General features: G+C 39.8%; 1 protein-coding gene across 1 annotated transcript in view; it reads right to left on the bottom strand.

Annotated features, from left to right (window-relative positions):
- Positions 1–2,549: 2,549 nt before the first annotated feature.
- LOC110153644 (LBH regulator of WNT signaling pathway) overlaps positions 2,550–19,803 on the bottom strand; it is a 35,303-nt gene continuing 18,049 nt past the window's right edge. Inside the window, exons 2-3 of the mRNA XM_020917553.2 lie at positions 14,237–14,339; positions 2,550–5,190 (exon numbers count right to left, since the gene is read on the bottom strand). Of these exons, the coding sequence (XP_020773212.1) occupies positions 4,966–5,190; positions 14,237–14,339 (328 nt within the window). The 3' untranslated portion in view covers positions 2,550–4,965. The remainder of the gene's footprint in view (positions 5,191–14,236; positions 14,340–19,803) is intronic.

The following is a 19,803-nucleotide window of genomic DNA, read 5'->3' as shown; positions in this document are numbered from 1 at the left end:
AATAGCTCAATATTGGCCCTTTAACCTCAATGGCCGCCACACCCTTCTCCAGACTGACAGCATAAACTAATATAAAGTGACAAAAAAACGCTCAATTTATTTCCAGAATTTCATATTTGATCTAATTCTGTATTTCAAATGATATGAAATAAGCAATATACGTGTAGTTTTTTATGTAGGCTACACTTTACACTAAATCTATAACTGCATTTACAAGAAGATAAAGAGCTGTGTGCAGAAACAGTCAAAGACAGGAAGCAGCATGTGGCCTGGTTTGAAATGCCGCTGGTTAGATTGGTTAGAACTGCAGCTATGTGAGAAACAGGGCAGGAAGTGAGAGCAGGTGAGGCCGCGCACAGTCGGGTAGCAAATGTTTATTTACAGTTTCACAAAGCGCTCGAGATACAAACAAAAAAAACAAAAAAAAAAACAAGATGGCGGCGGTGCATGTCCTTAAACTTTACACAAACACAGAACCTGCAGGCAGACACAAGTAAGACAGGAGATGTTCGGTACACAGTGTCATTGTACTGTTCGTATCAGGTGCCTACATCGTACCTTAAAGCTAAACAAACCTTGTCTTATTTAAAGGGCTCATGTTACGCTATTGTGTCTTGTTCTGGGTTCCCAATCTTTTTCACTGACAAACTTTTCCATGACTTTTTCATGACCTAAAGTGAATTTTCCATGACTTTACAGCACCTACATGTATAAAATTGATCAGATTTTTAGGGCTAAATATGAAATGTTAACCCTTTCCACTCATCTTATGGTTTGGTACTATAGTTTTTTAACATTCAAAATCCTGTCAGTGCATTTATTTATTGTCGTCTCTTTTAAACAAAAGGCGCAGACGTTCGGAAATAATCATAATAGTCTAATGCAGGGGTGTCCAAACTTTTTTCATCAAGGGCCACATATCTAAACACAGATGGAGCAGAGGGCAGATTTAGGGCCATAGACTGGTGCTTAATACAGTGAATAATTGAAATATGTGCAAACAGGTCAGAATGATCCATCAGTCTTTATTCATGCTAAGATCTTTAAAACCACACACTAATTATTAAATATTAGCTTTATCAAATTAGATTAAAAAAAAAATGCAGTAAAAAGTAAATTTCTCATTGATGCCATATAATTTGGGCCAATTTACCTGCAAGCCTGAGGGCCAATAAAAATTTGTCTGAGGGCCGCATTTGGCTCACGGGCCATAGTTTGGACATGCCTGGTCTAATGATTTAACAAGAACGCTCTAGTTGCGAGAAAAATACATGAAAATTCCATGACTTTTTCCAAAACTTTTGTTGAATGTACAAAATTCCATGACTTTTCCAGACTTGGAAAATGGAAAATGACATTTTCAATTTCTTCATGTGGCCTCTGTGTCCAAATAAGCATTTTATTGTCTGATAATCAGGAAGTGTATTTGTAGTTAGATTTGCCGTGTGGTCTCAGAGGTGTGAAAAGTCTTTATAACCTCATTGCTGTGAATAACTATTTGCTAAGAATTAAAGTTAGTGTGGACACAGCATCATTCATGCTTGGCAAGGGCTGACAAATATTTCTTCCAAATTCATATTAAAAAGCCAAATCATACATAAGTTATTAAAAAGACAAAATGTTAAACTAGGGATGGGATAAGATCTTGTACCACAAGATCTAGCAAGATGAAATTGCCACAAGATCGTGCACACATGTGGAAAATGATCTTGTGAGATTTTTTTCCCCCTCATATTTGTACGTTTGCCTTAGATAAAAAGGGTTAACTTTGCAGAGTATTTCCTCTTGAGAAGCAATTCCAAAAAGCAGCGCTACAATGACAACAAATCTACAAAATGGTGAACTGAAAAGCACAGCTCATGTATTAAAAATTATATTAAAATTTCATTCTTGTGGACTGACCCTGCGTTCGATTATCCTTCCGAATCGGTTTTCCGAGGAAGTCGCCTAGTGACACGCGTGACACGACTTTTCCTGGGACGGTGCAACTCAGAACTCATGGCAGAAAAAGCAGACAGAGCAAGGATTCCAAGTCAGAAGTCGACATGGCTACATCCACTGTGACATGTAAATATGAACTGTTTTCATTGTGTTTGGACACTTTGGTGGTTTAAATGACAATTTCATTCACTTTTATTACTGCAATATTTTACTGCGTCCATTTCTCCCTGTGGGTTTGGTAGTCGGTGTTGTGGTGAGGTTAATATTGAACAAGTTGTTTTAACAGGCATTAACGTCCCTAAGGTTGTAACGGAAGAGAAATCGTAACATAAAATGAAGTGCAAATTTCATAAACTAAATTAAAGTGGCAGCGTTTTCATAAAACGAGGGAACAGTCAATCATAATCCACGTAGTCCGACATAAAACACGCTTCAAGCTTGGACGCGACATCAAATCTGACGTCCAATGGGAGTCGGAAGATGATCGAACGCAGGGTTAATCTCCTGTCTTCTCGATTTGTAGAAATTGTGTCCCTAAAGTGAACACATGCTGGTTAATATTACTGTTTTGGAAATACTGCCCACACCTAAATCATATTACGACAATATAAAATGTTTGCAAAAAGGAAGACTTTTATTTTTAATACAAACCACCCAGAGGAAATCACGCTACTTTTCTAATAATACAAAGAACTACAAATATTTACAAATATTCTTCATGGAGTCTGTACATTGCAATTTTTTTTTCCTTTTTACAATTTTCATAATCGTCCCACAATAAAAGAAATAAAGTCTTGAACATTTTTTCACCAGTTCACTCACAACATTGCCAGACTTTTTAAAATATACATAGGTAGAATATGCTGGTACGCCTTCTTCTCAATGAACATTTGCGGAAATTATTAAACATAAGGCCACAAATCAGACAAACCGGACAGTTATTGCAAGTGAAATGGATAATATTTAACATGAAAAAATTACCAACGAGACAATTCACAAAACGGTTACAAGACGGAATTTAAAAACAGCAGTTACAGAGATACGTTTCACCAAAAGACAAATCTGCGCAAGTTAGACTGAAAATGATGGAAATTATTCTGTTTCGACAATAACATTTTTTGGCAACATAGAAGTGGTTCCCGATTATGAACGACATAATCACAGAAAACAAGGACGCATTTGTTGTCGTAAAGATGCACTGTGGAACATTTCTAGTGGGTCTGTCAACAGAAAAGTCGCTCTAAAGTACTCGAAAGTTGATGGAGCGAATCCCGCTTTCAACATAAACATCGTAGTAGTGGTAGAGGTTGGTGGCGGCAATCCAGCTCCCTCAGACCAATGCTGTTGTTGTGTCCTTGGGCAAGACACTTAACTCACCTCCGCCCAATGTAAGTCTTTGCATTTAATTGCTTTTTGATCGCAATTTTGATTTGTGTGTCAAACGATCTCCAAACTCATAATAGAGTTGAAATACTTTATGTTCAAATTTATTTTAGAATATTTTTTTACATAAATAAGTATATTTATTTTGTTTTTTAAATGTAGAGATTGTAGAACCGCTGGATAAATCATGTCCGCACAGAGTGTTTGAAGTCCCGTCTTAAAATCGACTTTTACTCTCTGGATTTTGTTGTGTGGTCCTCTGTGTCTTTATTTATTTTATTGATTTTTAATATATTTTAATTTATTTATTGCTATTCTATGGTTTTGCTTTTATTTTAGGACTAGTATGATTAAATCTGAGTGTTTATTTTATCATTATATTATTATTAGTTTGTATTTCTTCAGCACTTCGGAAACTGTGAAAGTGGATTATTAAGTATATATATTTTTTCCCATTTTATGTTTTATACATCGCAAAACTGCTCTAAGTTAGATATTTGTAGTCTTTTTTTTAACATTTTGAAACTCCGGCGTAAATTATCAATAACAAAGTGCTTTTTTGAGAGAGAAATGCTGAATAAATGCATTGTGTAACTAAAATATTGACCAAAATAATCGTGATAATTTTTTTCCAGGATCGAGCAGCCCTACCCCAATGTGCGTGAATGTGTGACGAGTTCCATGTGACCATTTACCATCGGTTTGTCCGGAATGTTCCACAGTATGACATTAAACCACAGTACGACATTAAACTTAAACTCCATGGAGACAAGCAGAGGCCAATTTAAAAAGGTCAGGTCTATGGAGAGGCGACCCCGCTCACGCAAAGAATGCATGAGTATCTGAGCAATAGAGATGCTTGTAACTGAATAAATGCCATACTGTGGGACATTTTAGGGAAACCGATGACAGTCCATGGAGACAGGCATGTAAGGAACACACCAGAAAAGTTACAGAGCGCATCCAAATTTAAAAACACGATCGAATAAGACCAAATCGAAGCATTTAGTTCCTAGCTTTTAACTCCCCATTATATAACTTCCTTCATTCATTAGGCTTTGTAGGGCATCAATATATACACATAACCACTTAACTTCCTTTTTTTTTAGGCCGAACAAAGCACAAAATGGTCCCTTCATTTAACAGCTTACATAAACTAGCATCTATGTTTATCCGACTGCCCATTTCTACCCCGATAGAATCTCTGGTCAGCGCTAACGTGCAAAAATCAAAGCCTTTGGGACCAACCACAACGAAAAAGGACACGGAGCAGCTTTATCCCAGCAGCGAGGGTCTGTCCATGGGGTAAAGAGCTGAAAAAAACTTTCGGTAGACAAAGTGGAAGGCTCTCGTCAAGGCATTTAAGTCACCTTGCCAAATTAAAAGGTTATTGCTTATGTTGTTGACGTGCTACGGAAATAAAAGTTGTCCAGAATTTTCGCGAAAACAAAAAAAATGGTCCATCCGAGAAAGTTCGTTTTTGTTGAGAATGAAGAAAAAAAGTTCGAACCAGTGTCTTTAAATTCCATCGATGACAGAACGCTGAGGAAATATTGCTGGAAGAATTGGTCTGGTGATTGAATGTCACTTTGGGTCGGAGTCTACCGAGACGGCGGCCGGCTGGGGGGAGCGGACGGGAGCCTAGTGCTGGGAGATTTGCGTGGCTTGTCCGTTTTGCAGGTTGCCGTTGTTGTGCGCGTGTTCCTCCTCGTCTTCATCGTCCTCTTCCTCGCTGACCAGGAACTCCTCCGGGGGCCATCGCAGCTCGCCGCTCTCCACCTCGCCCTCTGTCGGCTCCACCACGATGGAGGGCAGCCGGTCCTTCAGCTTACAGCAGCGGTCGAAGTCTGACGGGTCCGGGAAGATCTGTGGACAGAAGACGACAGATGGTGGTTAAGACTCTAGTGATAAAGTGATGAAGGACGTGGGTGAACAATAAGCACCAGCAGTTGTGACAAAACCAGCGATTTTTGTTTCGATCCGATGCCAAATAATTATTTTGGAAATTCCTTATCAATCCAATATTGACAACAAGAGCAGGGTATCACTAAGAAGTTGCCGATACGATACATTTCGATACAGTGCACTTTTGATTCGATACGGTTCAATAAAAATAAAGGCTAAATCATGGCTGTGACGCTAAAAGTCTTTGTTAAGCCACTTCTTGTGCAAAGTTCATATGAAGCACAAACATTTTAATCCTCAAGAGTGAAAATATCAAATGTGTTGCATAAACAAGTTTTTTTTTTTCTGAACAAGCAACAAAACTGTAGCCTGATTCAACAGCTGGTTTCACTTTGTCACTTTCTAACCTCGCAGCATTAGGATTCGTTCGCTCAATGGTAGGCGGGTACTTTTAATTTAACCAATCTGTAATGTCCAAATAATTGCCGGCTTCACAGCTCTTTGGTGATTGGCCAGTGCGCGGTCTATAACTTCCGGGGTTCTTGCAAACCGTCTAGTGTATTCTGATTCCTGACCTAGTCACTGGAGAGAAATGAAATTGAGTGGAGGCATTAGGTGGCACCAGCCTGCCTAACAAAACTGTAGCGCTGTAACAAAATAATTCAGTAAAATATTCCAAAAAATATTCTTGCCGATATATTGTATTTATTGTGATGTATCAATATGACGCCCAGGTCTTTCTGTGTGGAATTTCCATGTTCTCTCTGTATCTGTAGGTTTCCTCTGGACACACTGGTTCATCTCATCAACGCAAAAAAAGAACAGGTCAAATCCTCCAGCTAAGGTAGTCCTGACCAAGACTAGCTCAAGATTTTATTCATTCAAAATTTACCAGGTAAGTCAATTAAGAACACCTTCTCATTTGTGATGATGACCTGGTCAAGAGGAAGAATAAAATGGTACAAACAGAAAACACTCACACATCAACCCTAACATGTAACAGTGAACAGAGAAATGAGACAGAGAAACCTTTGCAGATTAAAGATATAAAGGTGTTAAAAGCATCTGCAATGATCCTGTAAAATACTGTAGATGGGGTTTTTAAAAGTTGACAGAGGAAAAAAACGAACAAAGTTTTAAAGATCTGGAGATGGGCCCCTGTCCCTGAATGCAGCATCGAAGTATTGTGTGAGCGACAGCTGGATTTAACCAGTCACAGTGAAGTGAAGTTTCAGATTGCTCATTAAAGGTTCTATACTACACAAAATTGGCTCTTGTGGGCTTTAACTCATGTTAGAAACAACATTATAACTCAGATGAGACAATAACACAATACGCCCTTTAACCTCATTATGTGTACATGAAATGTTATAAATAAAAATGATGAACTGGCTCCAATTAAGTCGAGTTGTTATTATTTATTTACTCAGCCCGCCCGCAGCACTAATGTTGTACTGAGATGCACTGTAAAACCACTCTGCACATCCGGTCGTCATCTCTTAATGACCTGAGCCATACCAGTCGAACGGAAAATGGAAAATTGGTTTATGTAAGCGGGCACTTGACCCCCCCGAGGTCAGAGGTCGTGGGCAGTGCGTCTTCGTGTGACGGGCTCGGTCCTGTCCGAAGCGGGAGCCTCCTCTCCCGGCGTGGATGAGAGCGCTCCTCCGCATCTGTTCTCATAAAGCTCCCAAACAAACAGCCTGTGCACCGTCCAAGAACACCATTTGTCCTGAGTATTTTTAGACCTGAATATTTCATTCCAAGACATGGAGGGGCGGAGGGGGCAGTGTGGCTGTCTGGGCACCGCGCCGACTGGAGGAGAGAGGGAAGAAGAGGGAAGAAGACCGAGGAGGAGAAGAGAGAGAAAAGGAGAGTGAAAGGGGAGAGAGAAAAGAAAGAAATCGAGAGACACAAATCAAGAGAAAAGGAGAGTGAGAGAGGAGCGAGAAAGACCAGAAGAGTGAAAAAGAAAAGGAGATTGAAAGGAGAGAGTGTGAGGGCAAAAGAAAGAAAAGAAAAGGAGAGAGGAGAGAGAAGAGTGAGAAAAAAAAGTGAAAGAGAGAAGAGGAGAGAGAAAAGGAGAGTGAGCGAGGAGAGAGCAAAAGAAAAAAAGACTGAAAGAGGAGAGAAAAGGAGACAGAGGAGGAGAGAGAAGAGGAGTGAAAGAGGAGGGAGAGTAGAGTGAAAGAAAGAAAAGGAGTGAAAGAGAAAAGGAGAGGAGAGTGAAAGAGAAAAGGAGAGTGAAAAAAGGACTGAGGGAGGAGAGAAAAAGAAAAAAGGAGAGTAAGGAGAAAAGAGGAGAGTAAAAGGAGATAAAGAGAAAAGAGTGAGAAACAGTGAAAGAGGAGAGAGAAAGAAGGAGAGGAGTGAGAAAAGGACAGTGAAAGAGAAAAGGAGAGTGAAAGTGGGTGAGAAAGGAGAGAGAAAGAATTAACAGGAGAGTGAAAGAGAAAAGGAGAGTAAAAGGAGAGAGTGAGATACAAAGAGAAGGAAAGAACGGGAGAGAAAGATAAAATAGAAAAATGTGGATAAAATAAAACAAATAAAGCGAGGGGGGAGAAGAGAGAATCAAGCTGGAGAAGAGAAAGGCGGGAGATGTGGAAGAAAGAGAAAGCGACGGAGGAAGGAGAGGGAGGAGATGGAGAAGATCCAGCTGTGTCCACACGGATTCCTCCAGGAGATGGATGAGGCCGAGGAACGCACAAAAGCAGCTAAAAATACTCTGTGAATGTGGACGCTCGTCTGATAAAACAACTATGCAGCTTTTATACATGGACTCGCATACCTCCCTGAGAGCATTTCAGAACATGTTTGCAGAGGATTGAGGGCTTTTACCCCCCTCATTCAAGAGACACTGTGTTTTGTTGTCAACTTGTTAATCGCCACGGCAACGGCTCCAAGTTTCCCATCATTCTGAAAACCATGATAGGGCTGCATGTTTTGGACGTCGGGTGTTTTTAATGGAGAGCCAATCCTCAGTCGGGAAAAGCATGTGGTTTGGGGCAGAGTTCAGAGTTTGGAGAAAGAAATGTGACTTTTTCTGTGTTAAAAATATATAAACTCTGCATTGTTCATGTTCAGGAAATAAATATGTTTAATAGTCTTTTCAGCACAAATGAAAAAAACTAAAAGGGGCAGGTGGAAATCTGCTCTACAGTTTTCAACCCGGAAGTCAGCGGGACCAGTTTCTTTTATTATCAGGGTTCCCACTGACATGGAAATCCTAGAAAAGTCATGGAAATTGAATATCTAGTTTTCCAGGCCTGGAAAAAGTCATGGAATTTTGTAAATCCAATGAAAGTTTGGGAAAAAGTCATGGAATTTTAGTATCCCTTTCATGTAACTACAGCATTCTGTTAATCATAATAGCCTCACGATAACTTATTTCTGAACGTCTGCACCTTTTGCATAAGAGAGATGAGAGTAAATGCACTGACAATATTTTGAATGTTAAAATATAAAACCAAACCATAAAGTTGAGTGGAAAGAGTTCACATTTCATATTTAGGCCTAAAAGTCTGATCAATTCTACACATGTAGGTGCTGTAAAGTCATGGAAAATTCACTTCAGGTCATGAAAAAAAAAGAGTAATGGAAAAGTTTTGAAATTTTATTAGTGGGAAAAAAGTGGGAACCCTGTATAATGTTGTTTTAGATCAAAATTATGATGTAAAATGTCTAAAAATATAACGCAATGAACCACTGATGTCAAAGAACAGAACTATTTCAATGAGCAGTTCACTTAATGGAGAATTCCACAGCCAATCCTCTGTCTGTAAAAGACTTTGGAGGAAGACATTTTATTGTTTTGTGTTAAATAGCAAAGATTTCAAGTCTATTTTGTGTTCAGGAAATTAATATTGATTGTTTTAAACCAATTTTGGCACAAATTAAAGAAAAAAAAAAGGTGCTTGGTAGTGTGATCTGCAGCTATCCCATTGAAAGCGCCAACAGCTCGTGGTGCTTTGTTGTGATGACATTTACGGCGATGGTGGCTCCCCATTAGGTTCAACTATGTTTCATATGGACGTAAGCTGACCATTTTCTTATCAACTCAGTTTAGATTTGCAAGTGCAATTTAAAAAAGGTCCAAAATATAATGTAGATCCAAGGCATTAGGTTATAACTATAGAGCAGACACAAGCTCTAGTAAGTGTTCTTTAAAGAGATCATGTTATATATCATATATTTCCTCGTCAAAAACAGACCTGGTGTGTTTCATTCTCAAATGTTTAACACACGAATCCTGCATATTTAGGCTGAGTTCCTCTCTCAAACAAAACAATCCACCACCTTGTGATTAAACTCTGAACACTTTCACTTTTGACCAGGGGTCACCAAGCTTTTTTCTCTGGGGGCCACATTATCGCTCCTGACTGATGGAGGCCGGGGTCGGGTCGGCCGTATAACAAATGTACGACCCTGACGACACATATTATATTCTTTGAAGACCGCCACACATTTACATATTAGACAAACTGCATGGACCTTACATTGAACAAAGAAAATAATCGATCTTCCACTGTTCTTTGAAAACTCGGCACTCGCTGTCAAGTTTTAGTACTTTAACACGAGCCATTTAGCTGTTCGTAACTGCACTACAGAACTCCGAATGAGCGTTGACTATCACCGTTTGATCTCGAGCCTGTCAAAATTCGGCAGCAAATGTAAATGCATCCTATTTAATTATAAATACTTTATATAAATATCATTTTTTAATTGAAAAACAACTAATTACAAGATGCAGACGTGTTATTATTTGCCAAAAAGTCATTAATAGACCATGACATCTTTTAAGGATTGCCTCGTAGGGCCAGTTCAAATGGTGAGGGGCAGAGGGGCTGGTCAAAGGGCTGTGGAGGGTTGGAGTCGGACCACAGGCCTTAGTTTGATGACCCCCTGATTTGGATCATTTCAGCCCTGGAACTTCCAATCTCTACCGAATTCAAGATAGATAAAAAAGGTAGCTATGAACTTGATGACATCACAAGGTGGAATAGAGCATTTTGAGCTGTGCACTGCTGGCTGGAGGAGAGAGAGAGAACGAGAGAGGGAATGAGAGAACGAGAGAGAAAACTAGAGGGAATGAGAGAGAGAACGAGAGAGAAAAAAGGAGAGAGACAGAGAAAGAAAGAAAAGGAGACTGAAGAAAAGGTGAGTGAGTGAAAGTGAGTGAGAGAGAAAGAAAGAAGAGATGTTGATGTAGACAGACTGACAATGTGTGAATGAAACTAAACTCCAGGTTTGTTTTGGACGAGGTAACATTATAACTTCTCTAAAAGCTCTCAAAAGTCAATTTTGTGTAATATAGGACCTTGAACAAACTTGAAACTCAATATTTTGTCATTTTTAGAGAACATAACTTGCAACAGCTCAAATTCTATTACAATCCTATGTCCGTCCTCTGTAGGGCACACGGACACGCCGTTGCGCCCTTGCTCCTGGTGCCCTGACATGTCACAGCCGGTCTGACTTCCACCCTTCACACCTCGCACCTCGCACCTCGCCCTGCACAGTGAGGGCTATTTCAGGAGCCTTCAGAGTGGGCTGGCGAGCGTGTCAGCAGCCACTGGAGATTACTACAGTATGGATACAGCCACTTCCTTATCCTCTGCACGGGCCCAGTCATTTCAATAATCTGCAGTGGATACAGCTGGAAGTGGGCTGAGGGGCTGACGGTAAACAGGAGCGGATGGCGTTAGTCATGCTAGGTTGAAATGCTATAAGGAAGGAAGCTGGCTTTGTGGAGGTTAAATTGGATTTCCATTTGATTTTCATGCATGCGATGAGTAGTTTAAGGGTGGTATTGTGTTGCTCTTATTATGGGTCTTGCTCTGGAAAACTTATTATAAAACAGAATGATGTCGATTCTGCATGGTCTACAAATATCAACATTTATTTGCTGCATCATTAAAATGAAACTGATAGATTTGGAGCCGTTTATAGGTCTGCAGACCTATAAAAGGAATCCAAACTATTTCTAAATAAATTACTATTTTTTTTTAATTTACTGTGACAATAAACAATCACAGGCTCTATTCATGCTTGCGTGAAACATGCGATGACAACTTCCGATGTAGTTTCCGACACTGGGCTCGCCGACCGACTGTGATAAAACCCAATGAAGTAAATGATCAGCGATAAAATGAAGAATAACCGAAATATTGTGACATTGTATCGTCAAAGTTCTCAATAATATCGTGGATCCTCAAAATATATATTGAATTACAAGTCTCTTTGCTTAAATTAAGAGTTATGGTGCAGCAATAGCTAAAAAAAAAAAAAAGACTGAGGGAACTACATCGACCATGATCCTTTGCTCCATTTCAGTGCAGACTACAAGGAGAAATAAGTTATAAGCACATTCAAATCTTAGTTCTTTGGATTAAGTCTTGTCAAGGCATTTTAAGAGGAAAAAGTAGCATATTAACCGTTTTGTTTAGCCTCTACAAAATATCGGAATAAATATACCATGAAATTTCAATATTGTTGTTACATCCCTAATTGTGAACCTCACCATCATATCGTGAGCTTTCCCGGGATATCGCAATAAATATCGTACTGTGAGGTTCATACCGTGACTATATCGTATCGTGAGACTTGCATATTGTTACATTCCTACTGTATATGTATGTGCCGTTTGGAAACATCTTGAATTTGGTGCCTCGTCTGTAATTCACAGTGCACTCGGAGTTGTGCGTCAGAGTGGAAATTATGAAAACTGAGGTATGGTTGGAATTGTTGATTAGCCAAACGTAACGGAACACTACAATGACATGTAGATGAAGAAAACAGACATTTCCTCATTTTTCCTAGATTGTCAGACTTCCTACTGCAAACGGAGCCTGAAGGAAGTCGTCATCGCGTGTTTCCAAATGTCTTCCCAGTTTGTGACGTAAGCATGAATAGTAGTAGAATATTAGGCGCAGATGCAAACATTTCCGTGTCAGACTGTAGCTGTTCCGAGCTGTTTTAATCAGTTGTCCATGTAGTAATTGTGGAGCAGCCAATCACAGCCCTTGCATTTGGAGGACCTTCGGCAAACACCGCAAGCTTTCTGATTGGCTTTCATGTGCGTCAGGGAGTGGTGCAGCACTTCCGCATAGATTTGGTGGAGAAGTATAAAACGCACGGCCTTAACACGTCACTCCTTGAAGGATTTACAGAAGCTGAAGCAAAAGATTATAGCTTATACTCATAGCTATTGTAATGAAGACTCTTTTCAACACAATTACAAACCCACTGGACATGATTTCAAACTTGCTTCTGTTATAATTTGGTGTTTTCAGAATGAGATTCATTTGAGTTTCTGGTTTGCATTGCCAGTTGCCATGCTCAAGTCCAGTATGTTTAAACCTAAAACGCCTCTCTGATCTGAATGGTCACTACCCAAACCCCCAGCGTCTGCAGCCAATCATGAATCTGTTCTAGTGCAGCCTCTGCATCTCAGGGAGGGAATTCTGGAGGTTCTGAGCCTTCACATAAACTGAAAATGTGACAAACTTGGATGTGTCTATCGGCAGGTCACGGCTCTGGCAACACAATATATAGAGTTCAGATTGCAGAACCTTTTTAATAATAATGATGATAATAATAATGGATATAGCGTTTTTTGGACACTCAAAGACACTTTACAGTTTATTATTCCTTCACTCCACACTCGGTGGTTGGAGGAGACGATGGTGCAGATTGGCAGTGTATCTTACCACCACCAACACCACATTTATACTAACAAAAACAGAAAGAGTGCAGGCTACAGTTTCACTAATTGAGACAATTTAGGGCTCTTTTACACGAGTTGTGTTGTGCAAGCTAAACCAGAGGAAGGCCTCATCAGACACATGGCCGTACATGTGTGTCCAGAATAGCTCCTGAAGTGACAGTAAAACAAAGGCATGGAAAGAACTTGTCATCAGCACCTGATGGACACCGCTATTAATGCACACCTGCATCTGGGCCTCAGAGCAGAGATCCACAGGCTGTCCGCAACAAGACCTTATGTAATGTTTATTTACTATCAACCAGAGACAACAGTTGGGTGATGATCTGCAAATCCAAGTCACAATTTATTACAGAAAAAAAAAAAAAAAACATGTGTATGGGAACTGTCGGACATCCTTTAGTAAAATAAATATGGCCATGCATTTACCTAGCGATACATCAAGAGACACTGATAAAAATACATAAATATTGTGATACATTTTTTAGTTTCACTTGATTATTTCACCATTTTCATCTGCTACATGTGGTAGTCCACGGTGGAGAGACTAGTTTGACATCGTTGCTAAGAGAATAAACTTCCACACACACACTAATATTTTCTTGGACGCTTCTTACCCCATGCAGTTGAATACCTCTCTTAATGCAAATCAAACTGCAGTATTACATGCAGTGAGAATCGGAGTATGTATCAGCTTCTCCTGATGTGTTATTGGGATCTGGAAACTGTTTGACCTCGCTGCATTATGATTCGTTTGCTCGACGGTAGGTGGGTACTGTTTTTATTTAACCAATCGCTGCTATTTAGTCGTAATGTATATAATACGCCAAATCCCGTAGGAAATAGGGCAATAACGTCTTTCCCCTTGATAAAATTCAAACATTCTCTTCGTTTAGGCTTTAAATCCTCGATCTCAGGAATAGTTGCCAACACAGAATGTCTGTCTTCATCTACATCCATCTCGACCGCTTTGTTTAGTGTTGTGCTGTACCACAAAAGGGACCCAGACAGGTACTTGAGTTTGACGTCATGGCTTCACAGCTCTTCGCTGATTGGGGTTCTTGCAAACCGTCTAGTGTATTCCGATTCCTGAGCTACTCGCTGGAAGAAAATGAAATTGGGCGGAGGCACCAGGTAGCGGCAGCCTGTCTAGGACACCACTACACCTCGATCGTAATTCTTTGATGGAAAAATCATTGTACATCGGACCAGGCCTGTGATCCAGGTGTAAGTTTGTGCTTGTACCTGGAGACACTGTCCTTTTGTATGCGTGTGTTTGTGTACCTGGTAGGAGAGCCTGTCTTTGCCGGGGCTCAGCCGGATGTCGTCCATGGGGGTGCTGCTGATCATCACCTCAGTCATGTCTGAGCAGGGCACAAACACTGGGCTGTGGAGGACAAGAGAATAACACTGTCAGAACTATGACACTACAAATCATCCTAATGCACACCCGTGGTCCACACTGCATACCAACAGATCTAAACCAGGACTATTCGAGGTCTAAACCAGCATAAAATGGACTACACAATCAATACAGTAGTTATGAATCGACTGTACAAACGCTGTGAAAACACTATTTGAGTTGGCGCAATTATCGGTTCACAAAGGCCGCATTGATTTAGATAATAGCATGTTCTCTGCAAACAAAATATCCAGTCTTCACAGAAAAATCTTGTTGTGCCCGTCGTCAAACCTCAACAAACAAACTCTGAAACGCAAGAGATTCTTGTATTACTTCAGCAGTTCAGATTTCAGTCTTCTCTCAATTGTTTATACCTCAGGGTTTTTGATAATGTGCACTTTAAACCAAGGAGAATTGGGTTCAAATGCACACTGATAACAATACTGGTATCAAAGAACAACAAATACTGAAAAATTTGATGGATCACATTTCAGTTCCATGATATCAGTTAAGATAATTCCCTGTTTGGGCCTTTAAGTGGATGTAAGATTATTTACAAGCCGACTTAGGCCTGGAACGTCTCAATGTTTGAACTTTTAGGCTACGTTTATTTGATGACGGTCTGAACAGAAGACGGAAAAGTGGCGTTGTATCTTCGCTTTTTATTCCGCGTTTAGACGAGCGTTTTCGGGAGGAAATCTGCGTGCATACGGTGACGCAAAAGTGTGTGGAATTCGATTGGGTATGCATGCCAGGCGGCTCGGTGGTGACGCTAGGTGATGTCTGTGACGTAAACGCGTTCGCGAATTGAGCAGATCTGACCAGTTTTGCGTCACCATATGCATGGAATTAAAAAAAATGAAGACTAAACACCACTTTTGCGTCTTCTGTTCAGACAGTCATCCTATAAACGTAACCTCAAACTGTCCTGACACTGGACCTGGTTCCTCTGCCTGTTGAGATGAGACTTCTGTTAGCATTGTATTTTATTAACCATGGGCTTAAATTGTCCCTTGGAGACAAATGAAGTGATTTTGGATTAAACTTTCAAAAGGATGAAATTGATGCAAACTGTCTGATCGTGTTTTGGCTGCTACTATATGGAAAAAAAAAAAAACAATACAATAAGCTCAAGGTCTGAGTGTTGCATATTGTATTTTCAAAGCTGTTCTGTAGTTAAAAGGATAAGTAACAGATACACAACACTTTTGGATCATTTTTGTCTTACTTTAAAAAGGAAATAAATTCTGTAAATCACATCATTGCACTAGTATCGGCGCACAATTAAAACTAGAGTATCTGTATCTGAACTCTAATATTCCAACGACACAATCAGTCTAAAATACAAATCACCTCAGATTGGCAGGGTTGTTACATTATATTTTTGCCCTATTGTTCCCTGCTGTTTCGGTTCGTGCTACAGAAGGAGCCGTTCTGAAGGTTGTAATGAATACGGCTCTATGGTTGCATAAGCATCGCAGGGCATAGGTGTCATTGTCACTGCTGAAGAGGCACTTATCGGCTGGTTAGCAACTCAGCGGCAATCCAATGAGACAAATCTGACTCTTGTATGTACTGTGACTGACCTATTTTTATATTTTAGCTTTGTGTTGTGTTTGTAGTTAGCACTTTCACCTCATATTAAGATAGGGTGACCGGACATCCCTTTTTACTCAGGAGAGTCTTAGTTTTGAGCCCTGTGTCCCCCTGTCCCAGCAGATTTATTCAAAACCAGTGATTTGCCCCAGTTTTATACAAGAAATGTCCCTATTTTTTGACAGATTTTATCTAAACTAGGTCTAAATCAGGACTAAACTAAGACTAAAACAGGGCAGTCACAATTTTTTTTATTAATCTGGTTCCTGACAACAGTAAATAGGAGCATAAATTGTCATTTATTTAGCCAAAATACAGAAAACTGTTTGCAAATGATCATAAAGCAAAAAAAAATAAAAATAAAAATAATGCAGTGACAGAAGTTCCTCAGATGATGATTTACACGAGAACGCACAATCTTACACGCTCTTTTCACAATTTTATTTGTAGCAACCATCCAAACCCCGGTGTGTCCCAGTTTAGAATTTTGAAAATCTGGTCACCCTACACCAAGAAGGTTCTGGTTTCTTTCTACCTTTCCATTCTACGTGCAGTTTGCTTGTTTACGCCGTGCATGGGTGGGATTTGGGGTGCCCTGGTTAGACTAATTCCTGCAGCAAGGTACTCCTGAGACCCTTACTCAAGATCTTTCCGAGATTATTGCGCACTAATCATACCGTATCCTAGATTTGGACGAGCCAGTATAGTTTTCTGGCATTTGCTTTCACCTCTGCAAATCTGAATGCAGATTTCATGCACATTTGTAGTCCTCATTTTAGGTTAATCCTCGGTTTTAAGCGTAGACGGTCTAAAGAAGTGGACTAAGTGAGTGCGGCGTCACCCACAGTGTTCGACTCCACTCAAAGGAAGCTCACGATGCTAGAGGTTACAGGAGCAAATTTGGAGCCAAGTGGACAAGATGGCGAAATAAAAACACCTGAATCATGTAGAGCAGGTCAATATGAACATTTTAAGACCAAAATGATGAGGCTCACAACAGCAGTTCCAGAGAGAGGCGACAATATTCCACTGTAAGAGAGCAAGAGTTTTAAGTAGGGCCGCACAAGTGTTGCGATTAGGATTCTTGGTAGGCATGCACGGATCCAGCTTTTTCGATACATTGAGTTCAAGTTTCCCAACTCCAATATTAACAAATACAAGTGTAGGGACGGAAAATGACATTAAAACACAGTTGACTTATTACACAGAGATCCAACTATTACGCTTGTGGGGAAAAACTTGACTTAAATACGCAAAAATCTGAAACCACCCTCCAGAGTTAATATGATTTTTGCGTTTTTAAGCCCCAAAATTGCTGTCAACGTCTAAACGAAAGGCACTTCCGATAAAATATTTGTCGTTTTTACCCGCACGTGTTCTCGTGCAAACAGACCCAGAGATAAAAAACATGGAATACATTGCAAATTTATTTCAGTTTAGTTTAAAAGCAACAGTGTGCAACTTTCTGGAGGTGGTGGGTGTCCCGATTCCACAGCAATAAAAAGTTAAAACCGTATTGATAAACATTCTCGGCAAAAGAACTGAATTTTCATCGAACCAAGCTGGAGAAGGTCACTTTTCGTTTGGTTTAAGGAGATGCAAGCCTGCTCAGAGTAAAGTAAAGTAAATTTCAGTGCTAGAAACATAACCATGTGGAAAAAAAAACATGCTTTTAATCTGTTTATTGGCTAAAAAGTTATGTAGTGTGGCTTTAGGTTTATAGTTTATTTCCACAAATATCACATGATCTATTTCAAGCAATTGCACTCCATGTACTGAGATATGCAAATGTAAAAACCGCAAATGTTAAAACCAGTCAGGCGACAACTGCAACTAAATCTAGAGATATGTTGCCGCTGATGTAAACAATATTCCCTGTGGGGGTGATGCTAACTGAAAGCACAACTCTGTCTGAAGCTCGGTTACTCAAGTTAGATTTAATCTGAGCTTTATTATAACACAATCTGACCAGAAAAAGCTGACTTGGTTGGAACTACAAAAGATGAGCCGACTGTGTTTAAACAAGTCCCTCTCACCTTTTTGTTGAAAATCAAAACATGACGAACGCTCATATTGACTGACTCCTGAAAATGTGTTGTTTAAAATGTGCACTGCGTAACTTTTCTGGTGGAGGGTCTGTTAAATGCTTTTCTTCATGGAGATGTCATTGCTTTATCTGAAATGTAAACCTTTCTATCTTCATGGAGACCAAACCAGACCAAGTTACAAGTCAGATCCATATAGCTACAACAACATCTGGAAGATGAATCCAAGATAATAATTTATTATTTCAAGATGCATTTTATTTTGCTATATGAAAATATTTGTAAAGTTCTGTGATCAGTGTACAAAACAGACATAATTTTTTGAAACCGTCATGAAGAGGGGTGGGTTAATATAAGTTTTTCTTCTTCCCACTCCTTTTCGAGAAATGTGGTTTTCTGTTGTTTACAATGTATATGTACTACGTATGATTATAGTTTCTCTCTTGGCAAAAACTCGAAATAAAAACCAAATTAAAAAAAAAAAAAAATAAAAAATCAAAAATGGCGTCATATTATTTTCAAATGGTCTCTGCTCATTGGCGGATGGGCCCAAAAGAGATTTTTAATTCTGCATTTACTTGCTGATTTTTGGCCCAGTGCTGCCCAACGTGTGACGTTGAAAACATGCAGTTCTGATTTGGTGAGAGCGTGAGCTGCAAGAGCGGAGCTAGGCTAACTCTTATGAAGTTAACTTTTAGGTGCTTCAACGTTCATACTGAAAAAGTTGTAAGTTCATATTGTAAGAATACACAAAAATCCTACAAAATCCGACCTTTATGAAAGCTGTTGATGTCCCATCAGCCAAACACGGGCACGGGTCAGATCTGTGGAGAGACGACCCGCTCACAGTCAGAATACCTGTTTTTCTAGGTATTTTTGAGCTATAAAACCACCTGTAACTGAATAAATGTAATGTAAGGTAGAGCTGTTTAATGTCATACAGTTGCATATCCAGAGAGACTCCCACCAAAAAACTTTAATACACATTTTGTATTATTGTCTTGAGATTTGTTAAAAACTTTCTTTTGAAAAAATTCCTTTGCTAAAGTGTGCACTGTGCAGGTAGATCCCCCCCAGAGCGATGTCACTGCAGAGTATCAATAGTCAAAATGAAAAAAACTGCTCAGGATCTTTGCTTTCTCTTTCTACGCGACCACAATCTTTCTAGCCTTTTCCGCACACACGGGCTGCTAATAGCTCTAATGCTCGAGCTCTTCAGGCCATCAGTCATTTGGAGAGCGCTGGGGGGCGTGCTGTGATGTTCGACCGTCATGTTCTCCGTTCCATCAAACTTTCCATTTTAGACCACTGTTTATCCACGTCCGACGCATCCACTTTTGAGAATTATTATCTGGAGGGAAAAAAAAAAAAAAAAAAAAAAAAAAGAAGCAGTCCCATGTTTTGAGAGGAGAAGCTCGCGGGCCTTCTCACGAGAGCTATTTAAAGTAAAGGGCATTTTGGTCAGTGGCTGCAGGCTGGTGCGCTATGTGTGAGCTAAGTGACTTTTAAAGGACAAAGAACAGCTCGAGCCTAGTCATATCGGCCTTTTCGCTCTCACACGGTACAGTTGCGCGGTGGCTTTTTGACCCACTTTGGAGATGGAATGTGAATGCATTTATCGCGGGCTGGAGCGCCATTGTAGCGGGCTAAAAATATGCCAAAAATTGTTGCAATGTAGGTGAGTAGGTGAGGTATGCACTGCTCAGGGTATTAAAGAGATATCTACAGGGATTAATACTGAAACTGAAATGTTCAAAGTAGATACATACTCATTTGAACAAGTATCGATAGACCTACTGGAAAAAAAA

Source organism: Boleophthalmus pectinirostris, unplaced genomic scaffold, assembly GCF_026225935.1.
Source record: "Boleophthalmus pectinirostris isolate CB_2022bp ecotype Guang Dong unplaced genomic scaffold, ASM2622593v1 HiC_scaffold_10, whole genome shotgun sequence".
Taxonomy (NCBI): Eukaryota; Metazoa; Chordata; class Actinopteri; order Gobiiformes; family Gobiidae; genus Boleophthalmus; species Boleophthalmus pectinirostris.
The sequence above is the reverse complement of the archived record's forward strand: the minus strand, read 5'-3'. Positions and strand labels throughout refer to the sequence as shown.